Raw genomic sequence first — 16,242 nt, 5'->3', positions numbered from 1 at the left:
AAAAACTGCCAGATCTCTCCAAGAAACCAAATATTGGTCATAAAATGTTATGGCTTTTTCTTTATTGTTTTATTTGGCTGAAAAAATAAAGCAATGCTTAGATTGTCTACAGGTTGAATAACTATTCTATGCAATGCATTTTCATATTATATCATTTATAATAATTATTATTATGATAGCTCCTGTTGTGTATAATTGTATTGTAAGAACATGGACAATCACTTGAACAAGATGAAGCATGAAATTAAATAGAACCTTGTTGATTTATGACTGATAATAATACAGTAGATTTACTCATTTGATGTTCCTCAATTTGTTGTGTGTTACTGACCTCTAGAGGTAGTGCAGTCTTTGAAACTTGATGAATAATTTCTAGATTCTTTTAATTAATAGATGTAATTCACAACATCATATACTGTTTCAATTTTTACAACTTTTTTCCCTGGAAAATTAATATGTGGATTTGGTATGAGACGATTAGCTATGCAAATTAACCCCCACAGGCTTGTATGTGAAGTACATAGGTCCATTTTATGTTTTTAGATGTAAATTTTAAATAAAGTCTCAAAACTTTGAACATCTCAGTTTGAAATATCTGCTTTCTCTGTAAATATTTTAAGGGCTGCATGTGTTTTCTGACCAAAAACACAAACCTTAAATGTGCTGTAGATAACATTTTCATATAAACAAATAACAGCAAAAAAAAACCTCATAAAGGTGTTGAAAGAGTATCACGTTCCTAAAAAACTTATTTTTACATTGTGAATTTATTATTTTAAAAATGTTGATGGGTCCAAAGATAATGGGGCAAAGATATGTGTTTGGTTCCTGAAATGACATGGAAGAAGGCAGGGGGAGTGCGACCTCTAGTGGCTGAATGTTAAATGTTATAAAAACACCTCTAAATAATAGTCTGCTTTGGAATAAAAACTTTGAAAAATATTGGTAAATTTTCAATAGATCAACTGTAGACATACTGACCCCAAAACTAAGTGTGTTTTTTTTTAAATACCAAGAATATGTCTCGTCTGCAGTATGTTGAAAATTCTGTCACAGATCATTTAACCAAATCTAAACCTTCTCTGAACTTGAATCATGTAAAACTGCTATTCTACTCATTAAATCCACACAAGAGTAGCAGAAATGTGATTTATTGTAGCAAATAACATTGGCTGGATTTCCTCTTCTACAAAATGTCAAGAGCACCGGAAGCATTTAAGGATCGGTGAAGGCTGTAGTAAGAAATGCACTCAATTAAGCAAGTCAGGGTAATAAATACTTCACTACTGTACACACTTCACTTATTCTTTTCCTTCAGTTCCTATTGTAGTTGAGTTGATACCATTCTCTCCCAACAGACTGTGTGCAAGTGTATCTGCTGTTCACCAAATATTGACAAACTGTGTGCAAATAGATGTCTAACAAAAGCTTCTGTTTGTCGTATGGCAACTCACAAAAACATTTTATATCTTGTTTAAATTAGCAAGCATCAAAATAGTGTTCTGCATACATTATAATTCAATGCAATAAACTCAAATTTGTGCAGAGGAAAAAAAACACAAAAAGGGCTCTATTAAAGGAGCAGTGGCAGAGACCAGTGCAAAGTGCTACAGTCCTTATTTTACTGGTTGGATAATGTTTTAGCATTGTTTTAAATTATCAAGCAGTATTCTGTCAAGTATTTATTTTGTGCTTCCCGGCTAAATCACCAAATTAGCAACTATGACACTGCACCGAGCACAGTGCCATAGAACCAGTTTTCATCAAAACATCAACACCTTGCATTGCCTTCCACATGAAACCACCCCAGGGACAGGCAGAGTGCATTACCAGTTCAGTATATACACGGCACAGTTTGCACTGGTCTTTGTGTTGCTGACAGAGCCTTAAACACGGTGAAATAAGTGAATTCTAATCCTACAATAAGCACACTTAAATTGCTTTGTAAACATAAACTGTGGTTGACTTGTCAAGTGTATCATCTGAATAACAGATTTTTGGAGAAGTCATACAAAAAGTAAGGTGGATTTACAGTGAATATTGATCCTAGACTATGAAAACCAAAAACAGTGTAGTGAAAAACGTTTGGTGTTGAGGAGAACTTTGTCTCAATACGACAACAGTCACCAGAGATATCGCTGAACTTTGTAGTCACATTCTTACTGTTAGCTAATGTCAGTCACTGTAAGACTGTCTAATCATTTCTAAAACTGATACAGTAGGACGTGTATTTGCTCGCATATTTCTGCGTCATCCCTGACTTGTCCAAAGGTCCAATCCGGCTTGCAGAACTTGGCAACAAAGGGGCAACAAGCCCTGCTGTTCTGGCTATGACCACTTCTGCATGACAACTGTGACCGTTTGTCTTGTAAAATCATAAAAGAAGCAAAGAAATTCATTTTAAAAAATGGACAGCAGTTCAAACATCTTCCACATAATCTCGCAGCAATCCTTCATGTTGTTTTGGACTTCAGAGTCAAGACTTCAGGTTTTACCATCTAGATTTTCAGCCCACCTGCCACTGGACAACAAAGAGGAAAAATCAACATAAAAATCTGAAATGTCCATGTTTTTTCATGTGTTAAGAGACATATCAGGAGAGAAATAAGCAGTAAACACCATGTCTCAGCATTGCTTGCCTTGAAATTGCAGTGAGAAAGGGCTGTCAAAAAAAAAAAAAAAAAAAAAAAAAAAATAGATTCTGAAAGTTGAATATTTCACGAATTTCATCCAAACAGCGATACTGCATTTTTAGTGACCCAAATATAAGCTTATGTGATGTGGTATTTACTGAAGGAGTTTCTGGTTCTTCGGGGTTCAGGATTCTAGTTCATGTTATCAGTTTGATGAACCCATACCTCAGTAGTGAAGGAATCTGGATCCTTGTGCTTGCAGTACCGCGATAAAACTTAGTGGCCACAATGGTAGCCAAGAATCCAATATAAACACCATCACATTTAAATTAGTACCTGCTTTAATGAGCTTTATGGTTCAGCATCACTTAAGAGTGTATAGAGATATTCATTTGCACTGGACCTCAGGAATGACATTAAGCCTAGAGACCACACAGTTTGAGGATAAGCACAAAACTAACCTTCAACCCACCACCACCACCAGATATAGAGGTGGTCATCGCCTGTTTTTCAATTTCCTCCTGTTTTTTCCTTTTCCTTTCGACTGCTTCTGGGTTTTTAACGCCCCTGTATGTTGTCTGAAAAACAGAGAAGAATATGATCAAGCACTGATGGACAACAACTTCATAAAATGTGTTTTTTATCTTTTTTGTATGTTAAAAATATATACAAGCATGCATTATTATTGAACAAAAGCACAAGGCATGTTCAATCCCAGCTAGCAAAAGGGCATTCAACTGCCAAATAAGGGGATTCAGATAAAGGATGGAGCAGCTAACTGACATGTGACTGTGGGTTAGGGCTTAATGCTTTCATCTGCGGTAGTAAAGGTGTGAATTGTCAGGGTGTCAGGAGGGGATTTAAAGAGTGACTTGGAGCAGAAACATGTGGGGGTTGAGATTTCAGCAAATCCAACAGATTCATCTGGCCAAGAAGAGTTTTTATTCTGGTCCATGTGTACTTACCTTGATACAACTTTAGCATGGCTTTTGCGGGGTTTCAAGTGGCTTTTCTGTACGATAAAAAAATCACTCACCAAACTAAGTGCATCTACTTTGACTGGGGTGTAAATATTTAATAAAAGGCTACAAAGTTATCAGATTATTCGGTACATGTAACTACAATGCTGTGCAGAATGCAGTCTGAACTCGGGCTGACTGAAATTGCAGTTGATGTATGGGACACCATTAGTGGGAATTATTTTTGCATTACAGTTTTATAGTATTATCATTCTTACTGAAAAAGAAAAACATTAAAATCGTGATGATGTGATATTTGTTTGGCTCTGTACCAAACAAACATGTTTTCTTTCATCTGGAGAAGATTTTAATCCACGCCATCTCCGTAGCACTACAGTACCTCATTATAATGTTGTTTTCTCTCACATTAAAAAAAACCCAAACAAACCTGTGTTTGGTTCTCGTTCTGCAATTTGGATACTGGACTTGGCCATATTGAGATTTTGATACTATTGCAATTAATTGTGCAGCCCTTGTCTGAACTACCTCGCAGTAAATCCTTTCTTTGTTGCAGTGGTACATTTGTGATGAAACTGTTTTAGACAACTGTTGAGCTTTTTGGCAATTTTGGAGGCTTTAGTTCATTTTGCTGTTGAACTGTATTGTGTTATACTAAGGGGTGTTTTTTTCACCTCTCAATACACAATACAATTCAACAACAATACAGACAATAAATCTTATGATGCACTGCAATGGCTGTTGTATTAGAGTATATTATAGCTAGATGTACCAGATAATCTGGTAACCAAATGTATTAACACAAGGTCTTAGCACTTGACACACAAACAAGCCACTAGGGTAGAATTTTTTAATAAGGGTACAAATCATATACTTGAGTCTCAGGTTTTCAAAGTGAGACTGCAGGATTCTCTGCATCTCTGAACTATCTCTAAAATCAAATCACACATATTTTGATAACTGATTATTAATGTATATTTTTTTCCACTTCCATTCAGTGAATCCTTCCCAAAACTGTTTTGAAATCCTCTGGGGAGACCCGTCTCCCACTTTGAAAACCTCAGTCTTAATAATACATGACTTATGATGATTAATATATGAATTCATTCAAGATGTATCATAAATTTCTGTTGCTCACCACTAACAAATGATCATATTACTGTGACTTTATTTGATTAGGTCACCCTTGGTAGATCATCAGTAACAGAATGTTGATTCCTTCATTACTTTATTCATACATACATGACAAAATTACATGGATTCCAGTTGCATAAAACTTTATTTCAGACCCATGTATTTGCTCAGCCTCTCTGAAGTCAGAAGAGAGGCTGTTCTCCTTGAAATCAAACAGGTCATCAGACATTTCACATTACATAATAAACATAAAAGCGGTTACATAAATAAACTTTTATGTAGCTGCAAACTTGATCAAATAAATAAAAATAAATTAATTCATAAAATAACTAGAGACATAATATTCCTAAGTGTTAACTGAAGACCTGTTAAAGGGACAGTTCACCCCAAAATGAAGAATACATGTTTTTCTCTAGTCTGTTGTGCTATTTTCCCATTTAGTTTGTTTTGGTATGAGTTGCCGAGCAGTTTTATGTAGGAGTGACTTACTACAATTAGTGGATATTGTATCCTTTTAAACATGAGGTAGTGAAAAATTATAGAGGAATCAATACTTCTGACAACATTACAATCTAGAGCAAAGGTTTTCAAAATGGAGGCTCAGTGAATGTGAAAAAATTGTGCTGTTGTTATCAAAGGGAGATCACATAGAATAGCCTAAACGAGTGTGATTTGGTTAAAGGGATAGTTCAGAGGAATAGCACTGGGGACATTTACTGTCTTTCAAAGATTCAGAAACTAATAAATGCCTCTAGACAAACCCCTTTAGTGTGTATTTAGTGCAACATAAAGCTATTTTGGCTCAATTGTTGAGTTTCTATTTGATCAAATAACATAATCATGATCTCACAGGCATCCAGGAATTGAACGAAACAAAGCAAGAAAAACAGCAGCAGTTGGGTGTTTTTTTCAAGCTTTATCTGATGGCAGGCCCATATCCTCAGACTTTAAAAACCCCTGATCTAAATGAATAAACACCTCTACAGACCAGAAGAACATATATATTTTGATTTAGGGGGTGAACAGTCCCTTTACTTGTGAGCTCATCACACAAAGTCACAGTGACATGATAATTTGTTAGTAATAAGCAACAGGAATTCATGATAAATATCCTCTATTAATTTATTAATTAAATCATCATAAGTCATACACTGGTTAAGCATTACTTGAGTATGTGCCCTTCTTATAACATAAATAGGTTAAATAAATAACCTACCTCTTTTTGTCTCTTTTCAGCAGCCTCAGCTAATTGTCGTCTTCTTGTCTCCTGTAGAAACACACAGAAAACTTTAAGGTCTAACTGACAGCCAACTGTCCTCACTTACTAACTGTACTGGGCCTGGAGCATACTTACCATACCAGTGTTAACAGGGGCTAAACACAGTCAACGCTTCCTGAACATTACCTAGTAGGGCCTTTCGGTGTCCCACGTATCATTAATCACATTAACTCAGCGTTAGTTTCAATTAATTCGCATTAATTCATACTTCATATTAGAATACAAGTGTGACAGCCTGACATATCTAGTGACAGAGGATACAATAAAACGGTAAAATAACTTACTGGATCTGGAGTGACAACCACGTCGTCCGCTGCTCCACCAAGGCACGGTAAACACATCCCCATACTGGAGTTGTTATTCCAAGCAGAAAAGCAACGTAAAAAAAACAACGTATCAGTGTCTAGTCTTACCGTAACTAGCTACCTACCCACCTAAGCTAGGTAGTAAGCCAGTTACTCACTACTGGGCTGATAGTTAAGGCAACAACAGCAGCAGCTTCCACTCCCAAAGGCTGTTGACGGGTCGTCTGACATTACGTTACCGTTAGCTAACGGCTCATGTTAGCTACGGTAACGTTAGCATTCTAGGTAGCAGCTAGCGTAAGCTACCACTACAAGCCCAATTACTTATCCAAGCCGGCTAATAAATTATTCCTCCTATTCACACCTCTTGTTTAATCGCCTCGCCATCTGGTAAATATCTGTTTGAAAGTCAGATGTCTAAGCCAAATGTTTTCGCTCTGAGTTTGTTTTGGTCAGAGTTCAGCTGACTGCTCTGGTCTGACAGGGTGTGTTCAATAACGTTAACGTTAGCTAAGTTACAGTTGTCTGCTAGCGTGCAATCAGTACAAAAGTAGCCAAACTTCCATGCCAACAAACAAATAATACGAGACTATTACTGTTTTTTCAAGGCTAATTAATCGTGGGCACTACTGGTCTTAACGCCACTGTATTAAATGTGTTAATTATAGAAGTTTGTGTAGCAGGATTTTTTGAACGTAGCACGGTGTCACAAGGGGTGGGTGGGTATTATACGGGTCGTGCCGAGGGCTGTATAATATGAGAGTTGCGACACTCCCATAGGCTTCTGTAGAAACCGGAGAATGCGGAAGTCACAAGGTTCATACTGTATACTTCATAATGTACTTATTAAAAAAGCGTCAAGGTTTTCAGAACCTCATAACCCTCATTCTGACGATATATTTAACATAAAGGGACTTCTGACTGGAGACCCCATTAGTTGTGTAATTAATGCCATCTAAAGAAAAAAAAACATTAGTATTATTTTGGGAAAGTTACAATTAATTTGAATGCTGTGTGAAACAAAAATAGACAAACCATATGGAGATATCTGAGCGTGTCTCCTTTAAAATGATCAACAGTGTCCCTACGCCCATGATAGTGTATGATACTTTAAATTAGGATACATAGCAGACATGAAGTCATATAATAAATTATTCCATCTATTTTTACTGCACAGGTAAAAGTGCCTTTGACTGGGTTCCCCTAGGACCCCAGTGTATTTGTAATTTAAAAAACATTAATTAAAACAGAAACATAAAACTACAATATTAAAGGAGGAACAAACTGATTGACACAATAATGTACAACTGGAATGACAGACTGAGGAACCTTCGAGGTATATGCAAAAGTGCACCTCTGCTGTAGCCCAGTCTGATAGCTGCCTTGTAGTCAACACTCGGGGGAAAAACTTCCCAATTTCACTCCCACAACTGCGCGAGGCGTTTGATGGTTGCCTTGGTAACGTGTAAAACTACAACAAGAGATCTCCAATAGTAATTAAAGCTACTGGCAACTGCAAGCTACTGCTGGTACCGTTTCAAATGGCGACAGGTTAACCAGAAAGTAATTGAGTTAAAGTTTTTAGGTCTTCTAATGCAAGCGTATAGTGGGTATGCTAATTGACAAATATGGTCCACGACGATTTACGGGTGGAGTGGATCCGACAGCGAGTATCTGCCGGTTTTAATTTACCGGACGGTCCCAACAGTTTCGACGAACTTCTTGGTCGCGGAGATGGAGAAGAAGAAGATAAAATTATCCGTTATTTGAACGTAGTTTCTAAGCAGGACACGCCATCATGTCTTATGTTTTTCAAAACTATCAGAGAGGAAGAAGTTGAAGTTGAAATTCCAGTCGGTAAGTTGGTAAAGGTGAAGATAGTGGTGGAAGAAGTAAATTGAAATACTCAATTGGAGTAAAAGTGCCTTGAATTTGTAGGCTACTTCAGTTCTTAGTTATATTCCAAAACTAGTAGAAAGTGAGCAGTGAGCTATGTGCTGATCTAATTTCAATGTTTATAGACTCAGAAAGGAGGAAAGATGGAGACTCTGCAGATCCTGACCAGAAGTCTTGGTCCCAAAGTGAGACTGAGATATTCTCAGGGCCAGAGGAGACTAATGAGACTGAGACTGAGACTGGACTAAGTCCCAGCGATGTGAGATCAAACTTGGTGTTTGAAGTCATGTATCAGTGTATAATTGAGAGGATATAGATAATACATGTCTGATGTTGTGTTTTCAGAGGATTGAGATTCAAATTGTCCATCACATTGAGCTCTATGTGTCAGTGGACGAATACCCAGAGAGATTTTTGAAATGCCAGGTCTTCTACTTTATCAGAAGCACAAAGGGTGAGATGGCCAATCAGTATCATTACAATGAAGAATTTTCAAGCCTCTACTGCACATAATCAAAATAGCCAAGAGCTAATTGCTTGTGTTGTGAAACAGACATAATTGTTCAACCACTGGACATGACGGAGGCCAGGGACCTGATGCCCATGCTATTTGATTTTGGCTGGCGATGTGGAGACCCCCTTCTTATCTTGCAGAGCAAGCTTGCCAATGTAAGTAAAATGAATTCACAATCAATCACCAATCTTAAAGTACTGTAACAGCAGCAAAAAAAACTGTTGACATCAAACTCACAATTTCAAGTCAACTGCCTTCACTATTTTTTAATCAAACACAAACTCTTAAGTTTTGATAACGTTTTATTGAGATAGTTTACTTTTCTTCCTTGGATAAACTTGAATATTTGAGTTTTAGAAACCCAAACAAATTTATATTTAAAAAATTGCTCATAGTGAGCTGTGAACTTGATTTCTCACCATTTCGGTGCTTGAAATTTAAATGATTTCAATTGGAAATATTGAATTATTAAACATTTTTCACTTCAGTGAGTTTAAACAACAATTGTTGAAACTGATTTTTGGGCGTTTCTAAATCTCGAGATTCAAGTTTATCTAAAGAAGTCGAATTTAAAGAGTAACTTATCTCAACAAATCATTATTGGTTGGTAAAACTTTGCCAAAACTCAAAAATCTATTGAAATAAGTTGCTGTGAAATTTTCAGTTTTCTCAACTCTTCTTTTTACAGTGTACAGGATGTATATTTTCACCTTCTCTGTTGACAGATGTACACTGTGCTTATGGCCCACGAAGTGGAGGTGACTTGTGCTGGTGAGAGTGGACCATTCCCTGGTCGTGATGAGATGCTCAACAGGATGTACAGTTATTTGGAAATGCTCAACGCAACTATTCAACAGCTTCAGATTGAAGGTTTGTGTTATTAGATATACCAAGGGCTCATTGTTTTTAATTTGAGAAAATTATCACTATTCTCTCTCTTCTAGTTCAACATGTAATCTGAAATTCAGTTAACTCAACTGGTTTTACAAAATTCAAATACGATTTTAAACTAATTATTCAACCCAAGTTAAGTTCACTTACATTTTTAAGTTGGCGCAGCTCAAAATTATTTCTGTGGGCTTTACAAGGTCTGTGTGCCAGCTGTTTACAGTTAACTTCAAAGCTGAGTGAGCAAATTGTGATTTACAGTGTGCCAGGACTTTGTGTATTATAAACTGTTGTGAAGGGTGTCCTCTTAGCAAGAATGCAGTTTCTGCTAAGGATATTAAATATAAGCACTGCTTCTGTTTATATTTCTTTTTAAACAGTACAATCTAAAGATCAGTCTCTTTGTTGCAGATGAGATTACACTGCACATTCCTGAGCTAGATCTGGAGCCGGAGGTGGATGTACTTCTTTCTAATTCAGAGATGTTAGAGAAGATGGAGCAGTGTGTGATGAACTGGCAGACTCAGATTACCATTGTTATTGAGGAACAGCAAAAGCAAAAGCCACAGGTTTGTGATATTCTGAATTGAAAAAGCAGATTTGATGGTATCATAGTTAAAGAACTTAAAGGGACCATTCACCCTAAAAATCCAAAATACACATTTTTCCTCTTACCTGTAGTGCTATTTATCCACCCAGAGTGTTTTGGTGTGATTTGCCGAGTAATGTTGCCCCCCCTTTGCTCATAGATGTATTTTTTTGCACTTTGAGCACCACGAGCCAAGTTCCATCTAGTTCCATTTGATCTGTATATCTGAAATTGGGTTGAAGTGTCCCTTTAAACTTCAGCTGAAGGTCTTGCTATCAAGCCCAGCATTTATAGTGGCTGTTCAAATATTACCAAGAAGTGAATTCCCTGTCAGTGCAAAATGAAATGATTGGGCAGAAGAAAGCATAAAACACACGCACTAATATCCACAAAGTGATGTGATATATTCACTTTCCATTTTTCTCCAGGGACCTGGCCCTTTGCCTGAGATAGCTTTTTGGCAGGAGCGTGCATCTCTCCTGGGTGCTATGAGAGCGCAGCTTGAACAGCCTGTGGTAAAGAAGATCTTGGAGGTGATGACCAAAGCAAATGCAGGCATTGTTGAGACGCTGCAAGGAACGGTTGTTGAACTTAGCGAATACTGTAAGGAGTCCGATGACAATTATCGCTTCCTCAGGACACTGCAAAGGCACTTCATGGTAAACTTTTTGTAAATTTAACTGGCTAATGTACTACTCAATCTAACTCTGCCTGGGAAAGTGTGAACAGACTCGTTTCATCTGATTTCATGGAGATTTTAGGTGACATGCATTAAGAATAATTATATAGAAATATGCTTGCCCATCTTCTCACTGATGGTCTTGTTTAACTTGTAGGTCAGAGAGAGCCGTCAGTATTATATTGAGACTGTTTCATAACCAGTTAAAAAGTCCTTGTACTAGCTTTAACTACATGTATCCTCCCCTTCAATTATTAAGTTACCATTGTCTGTTTTAGAATCTGGCAACTGGATCAAATTTTGGTCTGATCATGGAGACCATCCCTGATATGTTGGACACCCTGCAGCTTGTGTGGATGATCTCTTCCCACTATAACACCAACGAGCGTATGGTCCCTCTAATGGAGCGAATTGCCTGGCAGCTGTGTGATCGTGTGAATTCAGCGATTGATATCCACAAGATATTCACGTATGTGTGGATAGATTTAAAATCCTCCTTTGGAGGTTCAGATTTTAGATAGAGTTCTGTCAGAATTCTTTGTTCAGATTGGTTCTTTTGTGGTTGTGTGCTGTTTCTTGGACAGAGATAAGAGGGAAGTGGCCAAATCCAAGGTGCATGAGGCTAAGCAGGTTCTGGACCTGTGGAAATCATCCTACTTTGAGATGCGTGCTGGCCTTGAAAAAACAGGAAGGAATCCACGCTGGGAATTTGACCGTAAGCGACTGTTTGAGAGGACTGATTACATGGCTTCTGTCTGCCAGGACCTGTGCAATGTTTTACAGGTCAGTGTTCATACGTGTCATAAAAACCGCCCTCTTACTCAATAGCTGAACATGTGAATGCATAAAAAGAAACTCAGATTTTTAAAAGATATCTCTTGGATTTGTGTTGTGCAGATTTTAGAGGAGTTCCATAACATCCTTGGCCCAGAACTGAAAGGTGTGACTGGTGACCCAAAATGCATTGATGAAGTGCTGTGCAGAGTGGATTGTCTGGTTTTGCCTATTGAAGGCGTCACTTTTGATCCTTTCAGCATCTGTAATATGAGCAGCTGGAAAATGATCATACAAGACTTCAGCACTACAGTTCAGGTGAGTTTAGGACAATTAATGCAGAAAATGTGAGTTCTGGACCAACGTAATAATTTAATTACACATGACAGAATCAATAGGCCTCATGCAAGAACCACTCGTATGAACGGATTTGTTCTTCTTGTACATGTAATCTAGGAGTGTTTGCTGTATTCACCAATTTTCTTGTATTTTGAATTTTCTCTTAGGTACAAACACAGTTTATAAGGGTCCAGACCTGTCGCAGGAGTCATGCTAGTGTGTCGTAATTCAAACCTCAATTTTTCACAAGTGAATTGAATTTCTTTTCTTTGATGCAATTCTGAGTTTGAAAATCCTTTGTAAATTACACTTCATAATTATGTTAACATGGTCCTGTTTGACGCTGCAATTAGAGTTATAAATTTATTCATATAGCCCAACAATATCATCATTAATTTGAATTGGCTATTACCATTACTGTCAGGCCTATTCAGGTTTATGTAAGTCGCTGTCCAGTAGAACATCCTCAGTTGCTTGACAGCATGACCTGTTATGGAACATATTCTGTCATTTATCTCCATGATGGGACACTTCTGCTTCACCTCCTTGGCCTCTCCCAATCCTTGGCTGGGTCCCTTAATTCCACTGCTGACGATGATACAATTACTGACTTTCTTTTATGGACCTCTGAAGACAGGACTTCAGTCTCCAAACTTGTGAAGTTCTGTTTTTTGTTTTTTTTTTAACTCTTCAGTGCTATTTCGTACACCTCCTGACATATGGGGCAGGACCTGTACCCTTATATAGTATTTTTAGGGTGTTAATTATGCAAATTTACAGTTTCCATTTTACAGTTCAGAGACAGGTCATTTACACAGTTATCTGAAGTCAGGAACATTTGCTGAATCTGACGTTACACATTTGGATGAGCCCACTGTACAAAAAAAGTGGAAAGAAATTCAAGTATACAAAAAATGTTCTTGCATGAGGCCCAGTGTATTTGTCAGCTTGGACTGATAAAATTGCATGGTTTTCAGTAATTTGCTGTACTTCAGTTATAAAGTTGATTCACTTCTTACATATGTCTCAGGCTCTTGAGGGAGAGGCCATCAACTTAATAGATCAGTCTTTTAAGACACTGCGCTCTTCAGCTGCTGCAGTTGAATTGCTCCTGAAATTCCAACACATTCGCTCCAGAGAGGCCATCAACAATCATTTGAGGAGAAAGTTTAGTGACCTCCTTTCTCACTATTGCAAAGAGGTACAGTATTACAATGTGAAATCAAGAAAAAGTGCTGGTTCATATTTGACTTTAATGTAGGATTTAGCTGAAAAAATAATCAAAATAAAGTCTTTCATTTCAGTTGGTCGTGATAATTATTCATAATTTCTACTGGCCTATTTTCAATAAAGACCAGGAGAAAAAGGCTGAATTTAGCCATCTTACTTTGAATTTAAAAACTTTATTTATCCAGACATACAGGCAATAGGCTTAAAAGACAAACAAACAAAAGAAATGCCATACTGGTGTGCTGACATGTCCTTTTTCATTAACAGTTTCCTTGTTACCTGTACTCATTTTCTCACTCCACACTTTTTTTGTTGTTGTGTTGTTGTCATGTTGATGGTGCACCTGGACAACACAAGTGTCAGATGGTTGGTTGTTTGTGTGTCACTTGCAGCACAATCCATTATCAAGAGATATGATAGGCAGTGTATGAGGCAGGAGGGATTCGTTATGTGCTATCATGGCGGTTTGCAGTTATTGCATTTAAGTGAAACTATTGAACAATTTTATGACTAAAATTAATGAAGTCTTTGTTGCCATCATATGTTATATCTGTGATAATATATATGTGATAATATCAGATCAGTACAAAGCTTCAGTTGAAAAATAGTGAGTCCATAAAGGTGTTTGGCAATGTGATGATGTGTTACACTGGACTATACATAAGGGTACGATAGGGTATCTATTTGAACAACTTAATGACACTGCATTGCGTTAGTTATTACACTTGTTCCATAGACCTTTGATGCATCAAGGTTCAGTTTGTTATATATAAATACCAGTTTATTACATAGAAAACATGGAAGTTATATTGCATACAGCCTCATCATTCAACACTGTTGTATATTATAAAATATATAACTAAGCAATATCTCATGTTGTACTGCTGTACCAGTTTATCATTAGGATTTGAATAGAGGTAACATGGCCTGTCACAAGCACTTTTACAGAATGCCTGAGTCTTTTTGTCGTTGTTTTAGGTGGACAGCATAAGTGAAATCTTTGAGGCACAAAAAGACAAACCACCACTGGACAGGGGTGAGCCTCCTGTGGCAGGAGCCATCAGATGGGTTCGATTTCTTCTCTGCCGCATCAAAGACACCATCCGTCCCTTCCTGAAAGAATCTGAGATGGTGGAGAGTGAGCAAAGACATGTGGTGAGTCATTTCACAGGTCCACAGCTGTATAAATCATCAAAAATGTGAATGAAAGTCTTTAGTGACTTTTGCTGCATTCTGCTCAGGCCAAGACCAAATATACTGAAATGGCTACACACTTCAGGAACTATGAGGTGAAGAAGTATAAATGCTGGATGGCTGAGACAGAACGCAACTTGCCATTGTTAATGAAACAACCCCTGTTGATCATGGTTAACAGTGAAAAGCAAATGCAGGCAGAATCGGTATGTATCGTTCTAGTTACTTACTTATAATTGTTACTCCATATTGTGCAAAATAAAGATACAATAACTATTTTCATTCTCGTAGACTCCCTGTTTGTGTTTGACTTTTCTTTTCTCTTCAAGGGTGTCCCGCATACTAAAGGCAGCCCACAGGGGAATGTGCGATACATTGTGAACTTTGCTCCAGAGCTCGAGGAAATAATTTCCGAGACAAACTATCTTATGTTACTGGATCACTCTGTGCCTGATCTGGCTCTAACTGTCGCTCTACAGAGGGACAAATTCGCCAGGTAATAATACTTACAGAGTTTATAACAAACCAAAAAAACACTCATTGATGTCATCTGTGGCCTGACCTGTTTCAACCTTGGTTTTTAGGTATGTTTATGATCTGCGCAAGCTTGTCCGCCGCTACCACTCTGTAATGGACAGTCTGAGTGAGGCAAAGTGCATTATGCTGGATCAACATATCAAAGCGGTCAGAAAAGAGTTACATGTTGGATGCAAAAGACTCAGCTGGAATTCTTTGGGTATGGTTCTCACAGAGTCTGAAATGCCTATGTAATCTGTAACAGAGTCTGTAAAATTGAACTCAGAGATCATATCAGTATGCTTTTGGTTTTTAGGCATCACTGACTTCATCAAACAAGGCGTTGAGACTGTCTCTAAGTTTGAGACAGTCGTCAATCAGATTCAGAAGAATGAGAGCGATATTAACTCCAGGTTGCAATCCATGGTGATGGCCAACTTACTGAAATTTCCAGTCCCAGATAATTCAGACAACTTACCAGGTAGAACTAATAGACGGATATTATTTAACATATATGATAATTATTCTGTAGTAATTCAAGCTTATTTTCATTTATTTAATTCCATGTTTTTTCAAGGTGTCAAGGAGTTCTGTGGGTATATTGAGCATGAGCGGGCCAAGACCGTGAATTTGCTGAGTAGAATGTATGCAGAGATTGGACCCCTCATCACTAAGACAGAACATTTGATCATGGAAACCAGCACTGGCAAGGCCAAAAGTATGGCAGATTATTATGTGTACTGGGAACACAAGGTGCTAGATGCCATCGTGAAGATGGTGCTGAGGTAATTACATGATGTTAAAGTTATAGTCTGGATTATTTGAAGTGGACTTGTATGAGGTACTTGTTGATAGTCAGTGTATTAACCACAGTAGATAGTGGTTGGCACGTCCCCAGTTTGGAGCAGCGGGAGTACTAGTGTAGGAAGTTTACCAATGTAGTGCTGTGGACAAGGCAGTAAAACGAAGTTCAGTGACAAAAAACCCCACCTAATAAAATCAGTATCAGTTCAAGTATACACTATATTTGGAATATTGTCACTACTTTACTTTGCTGTCAGACAGCTGTTTCTGACAGGAAAACGCCATTTCGCAAGCCAAGTATCGCTCTCTCCAAAGTCAACAGGCTCCTTTGTAAAAAACAGGAATTTTACCTTGCAGAGTACACAAGTTGCTGGTCTACAGCTGCCCCTGTTTGGTCAGTCCAAACTAACCTTAACCACACAATAAAAGTAACCAACAAACCAACTGAGGCAGTGGAAGACCAGCAACTACTCCTACAACCATACTCCATT

The 16,242-nt window shown here is 37.7% G+C and overlaps 2 protein-coding genes across 4 annotated transcripts in view; one reads left to right on the top strand and one right to left on the bottom strand.

The window, feature by feature from the left end:
- Window positions 1–1,848: 1,848 nt before the first annotated feature.
- On the bottom strand, window positions 1,849–6,932 carry svip (small VCP interacting protein). 2 transcript variants are annotated; one of them, XM_084733796.1, is made up of 5 exons: window positions 6,308–6,932; window positions 5,961–6,011; window positions 3,599–3,645; window positions 3,095–3,211; window positions 1,849–2,521 (listed from the first exon to the last, which is right to left on the bottom strand). In XM_084733796.1, exons 1-4 carry the CDS (start codon window positions 6,368–6,370, stop codon window positions 3,130–3,132), a joined length of 243 nt encoding a protein of 80 aa, XP_084589922.1. In that variant the 5' UTR covers window positions 6,371–6,932; the 3' UTR covers window positions 1,849–2,521; window positions 3,095–3,129. The 2 variants fall into 2 exon arrangements, with proteins under 2 accessions (XP_084589922.1, XP_084589921.1); XM_084733795.1 differs by lacking the exon at window positions 3,599–3,645 and having other exon boundaries at window positions 6,308–6,867.
- An 894-nt stretch (window positions 6,933–7,826) lies between these two features.
- The window catches only part of LOC146316572 (dynein axonemal heavy chain 10-like), a 35,363-nt gene continuing 26,947 nt past the window's right edge, over window positions 7,827–16,242 (top strand). Inside the window, exons 1-17 of one of the 2 annotated variants that reach the window (XM_084734125.1) lie at window positions 7,827–8,185; window positions 8,356–8,483; window positions 8,570–8,678; window positions 8,778–8,893; window positions 9,464–9,608; window positions 10,038–10,195; window positions 10,644–10,874; window positions 11,173–11,363; window positions 11,479–11,677; window positions 11,792–11,986; window positions 13,038–13,208; window positions 14,216–14,392; window positions 14,479–14,637; window positions 14,761–14,927; window positions 15,016–15,167; window positions 15,264–15,428; window positions 15,525–15,732. In XM_084734125.1, coding sequence (XP_084590251.1) covers window positions 7,957–8,185; window positions 8,356–8,483; window positions 8,570–8,678; window positions 8,778–8,893; window positions 9,464–9,608; window positions 10,038–10,195; window positions 10,644–10,874; window positions 11,173–11,363; window positions 11,479–11,677; window positions 11,792–11,986; window positions 13,038–13,208; window positions 14,216–14,392; window positions 14,479–14,637; window positions 14,761–14,927; window positions 15,016–15,167; window positions 15,264–15,428; window positions 15,525–15,732 — 2,900 coding nt within the window. In that variant the 5' untranslated portion in view covers window positions 7,827–7,956. Of the gene's footprint in view, window positions 8,186–8,349; window positions 8,484–8,569; window positions 8,679–8,777; window positions 8,894–9,463; window positions 9,609–10,037; window positions 10,196–10,643; window positions 10,875–11,172; window positions 11,364–11,478; window positions 11,678–11,791; window positions 11,987–13,037; window positions 13,209–14,215; window positions 14,393–14,478; window positions 14,638–14,760; window positions 14,928–15,015; window positions 15,168–15,263; window positions 15,429–15,524; window positions 15,733–16,242 lie in introns of both variants that reach the window. The other variant, XM_084734124.1, reaches the window with a different exon arrangement.

Source organism: Lutjanus erythropterus, chromosome 13 (assembly GCF_056507025.1).
Source record: "Lutjanus erythropterus isolate fLutEry1 chromosome 13, fLutEry1.hap2, whole genome shotgun sequence".
NCBI lineage: Eukaryota > Metazoa > Chordata > Actinopteri > Lutjaniformes > Lutjanidae > Lutjanus > Lutjanus erythropterus.
Note: the sequence above shows the minus strand (reverse complement) of the source record. Positions and strands in the feature narration are given on the sequence as shown.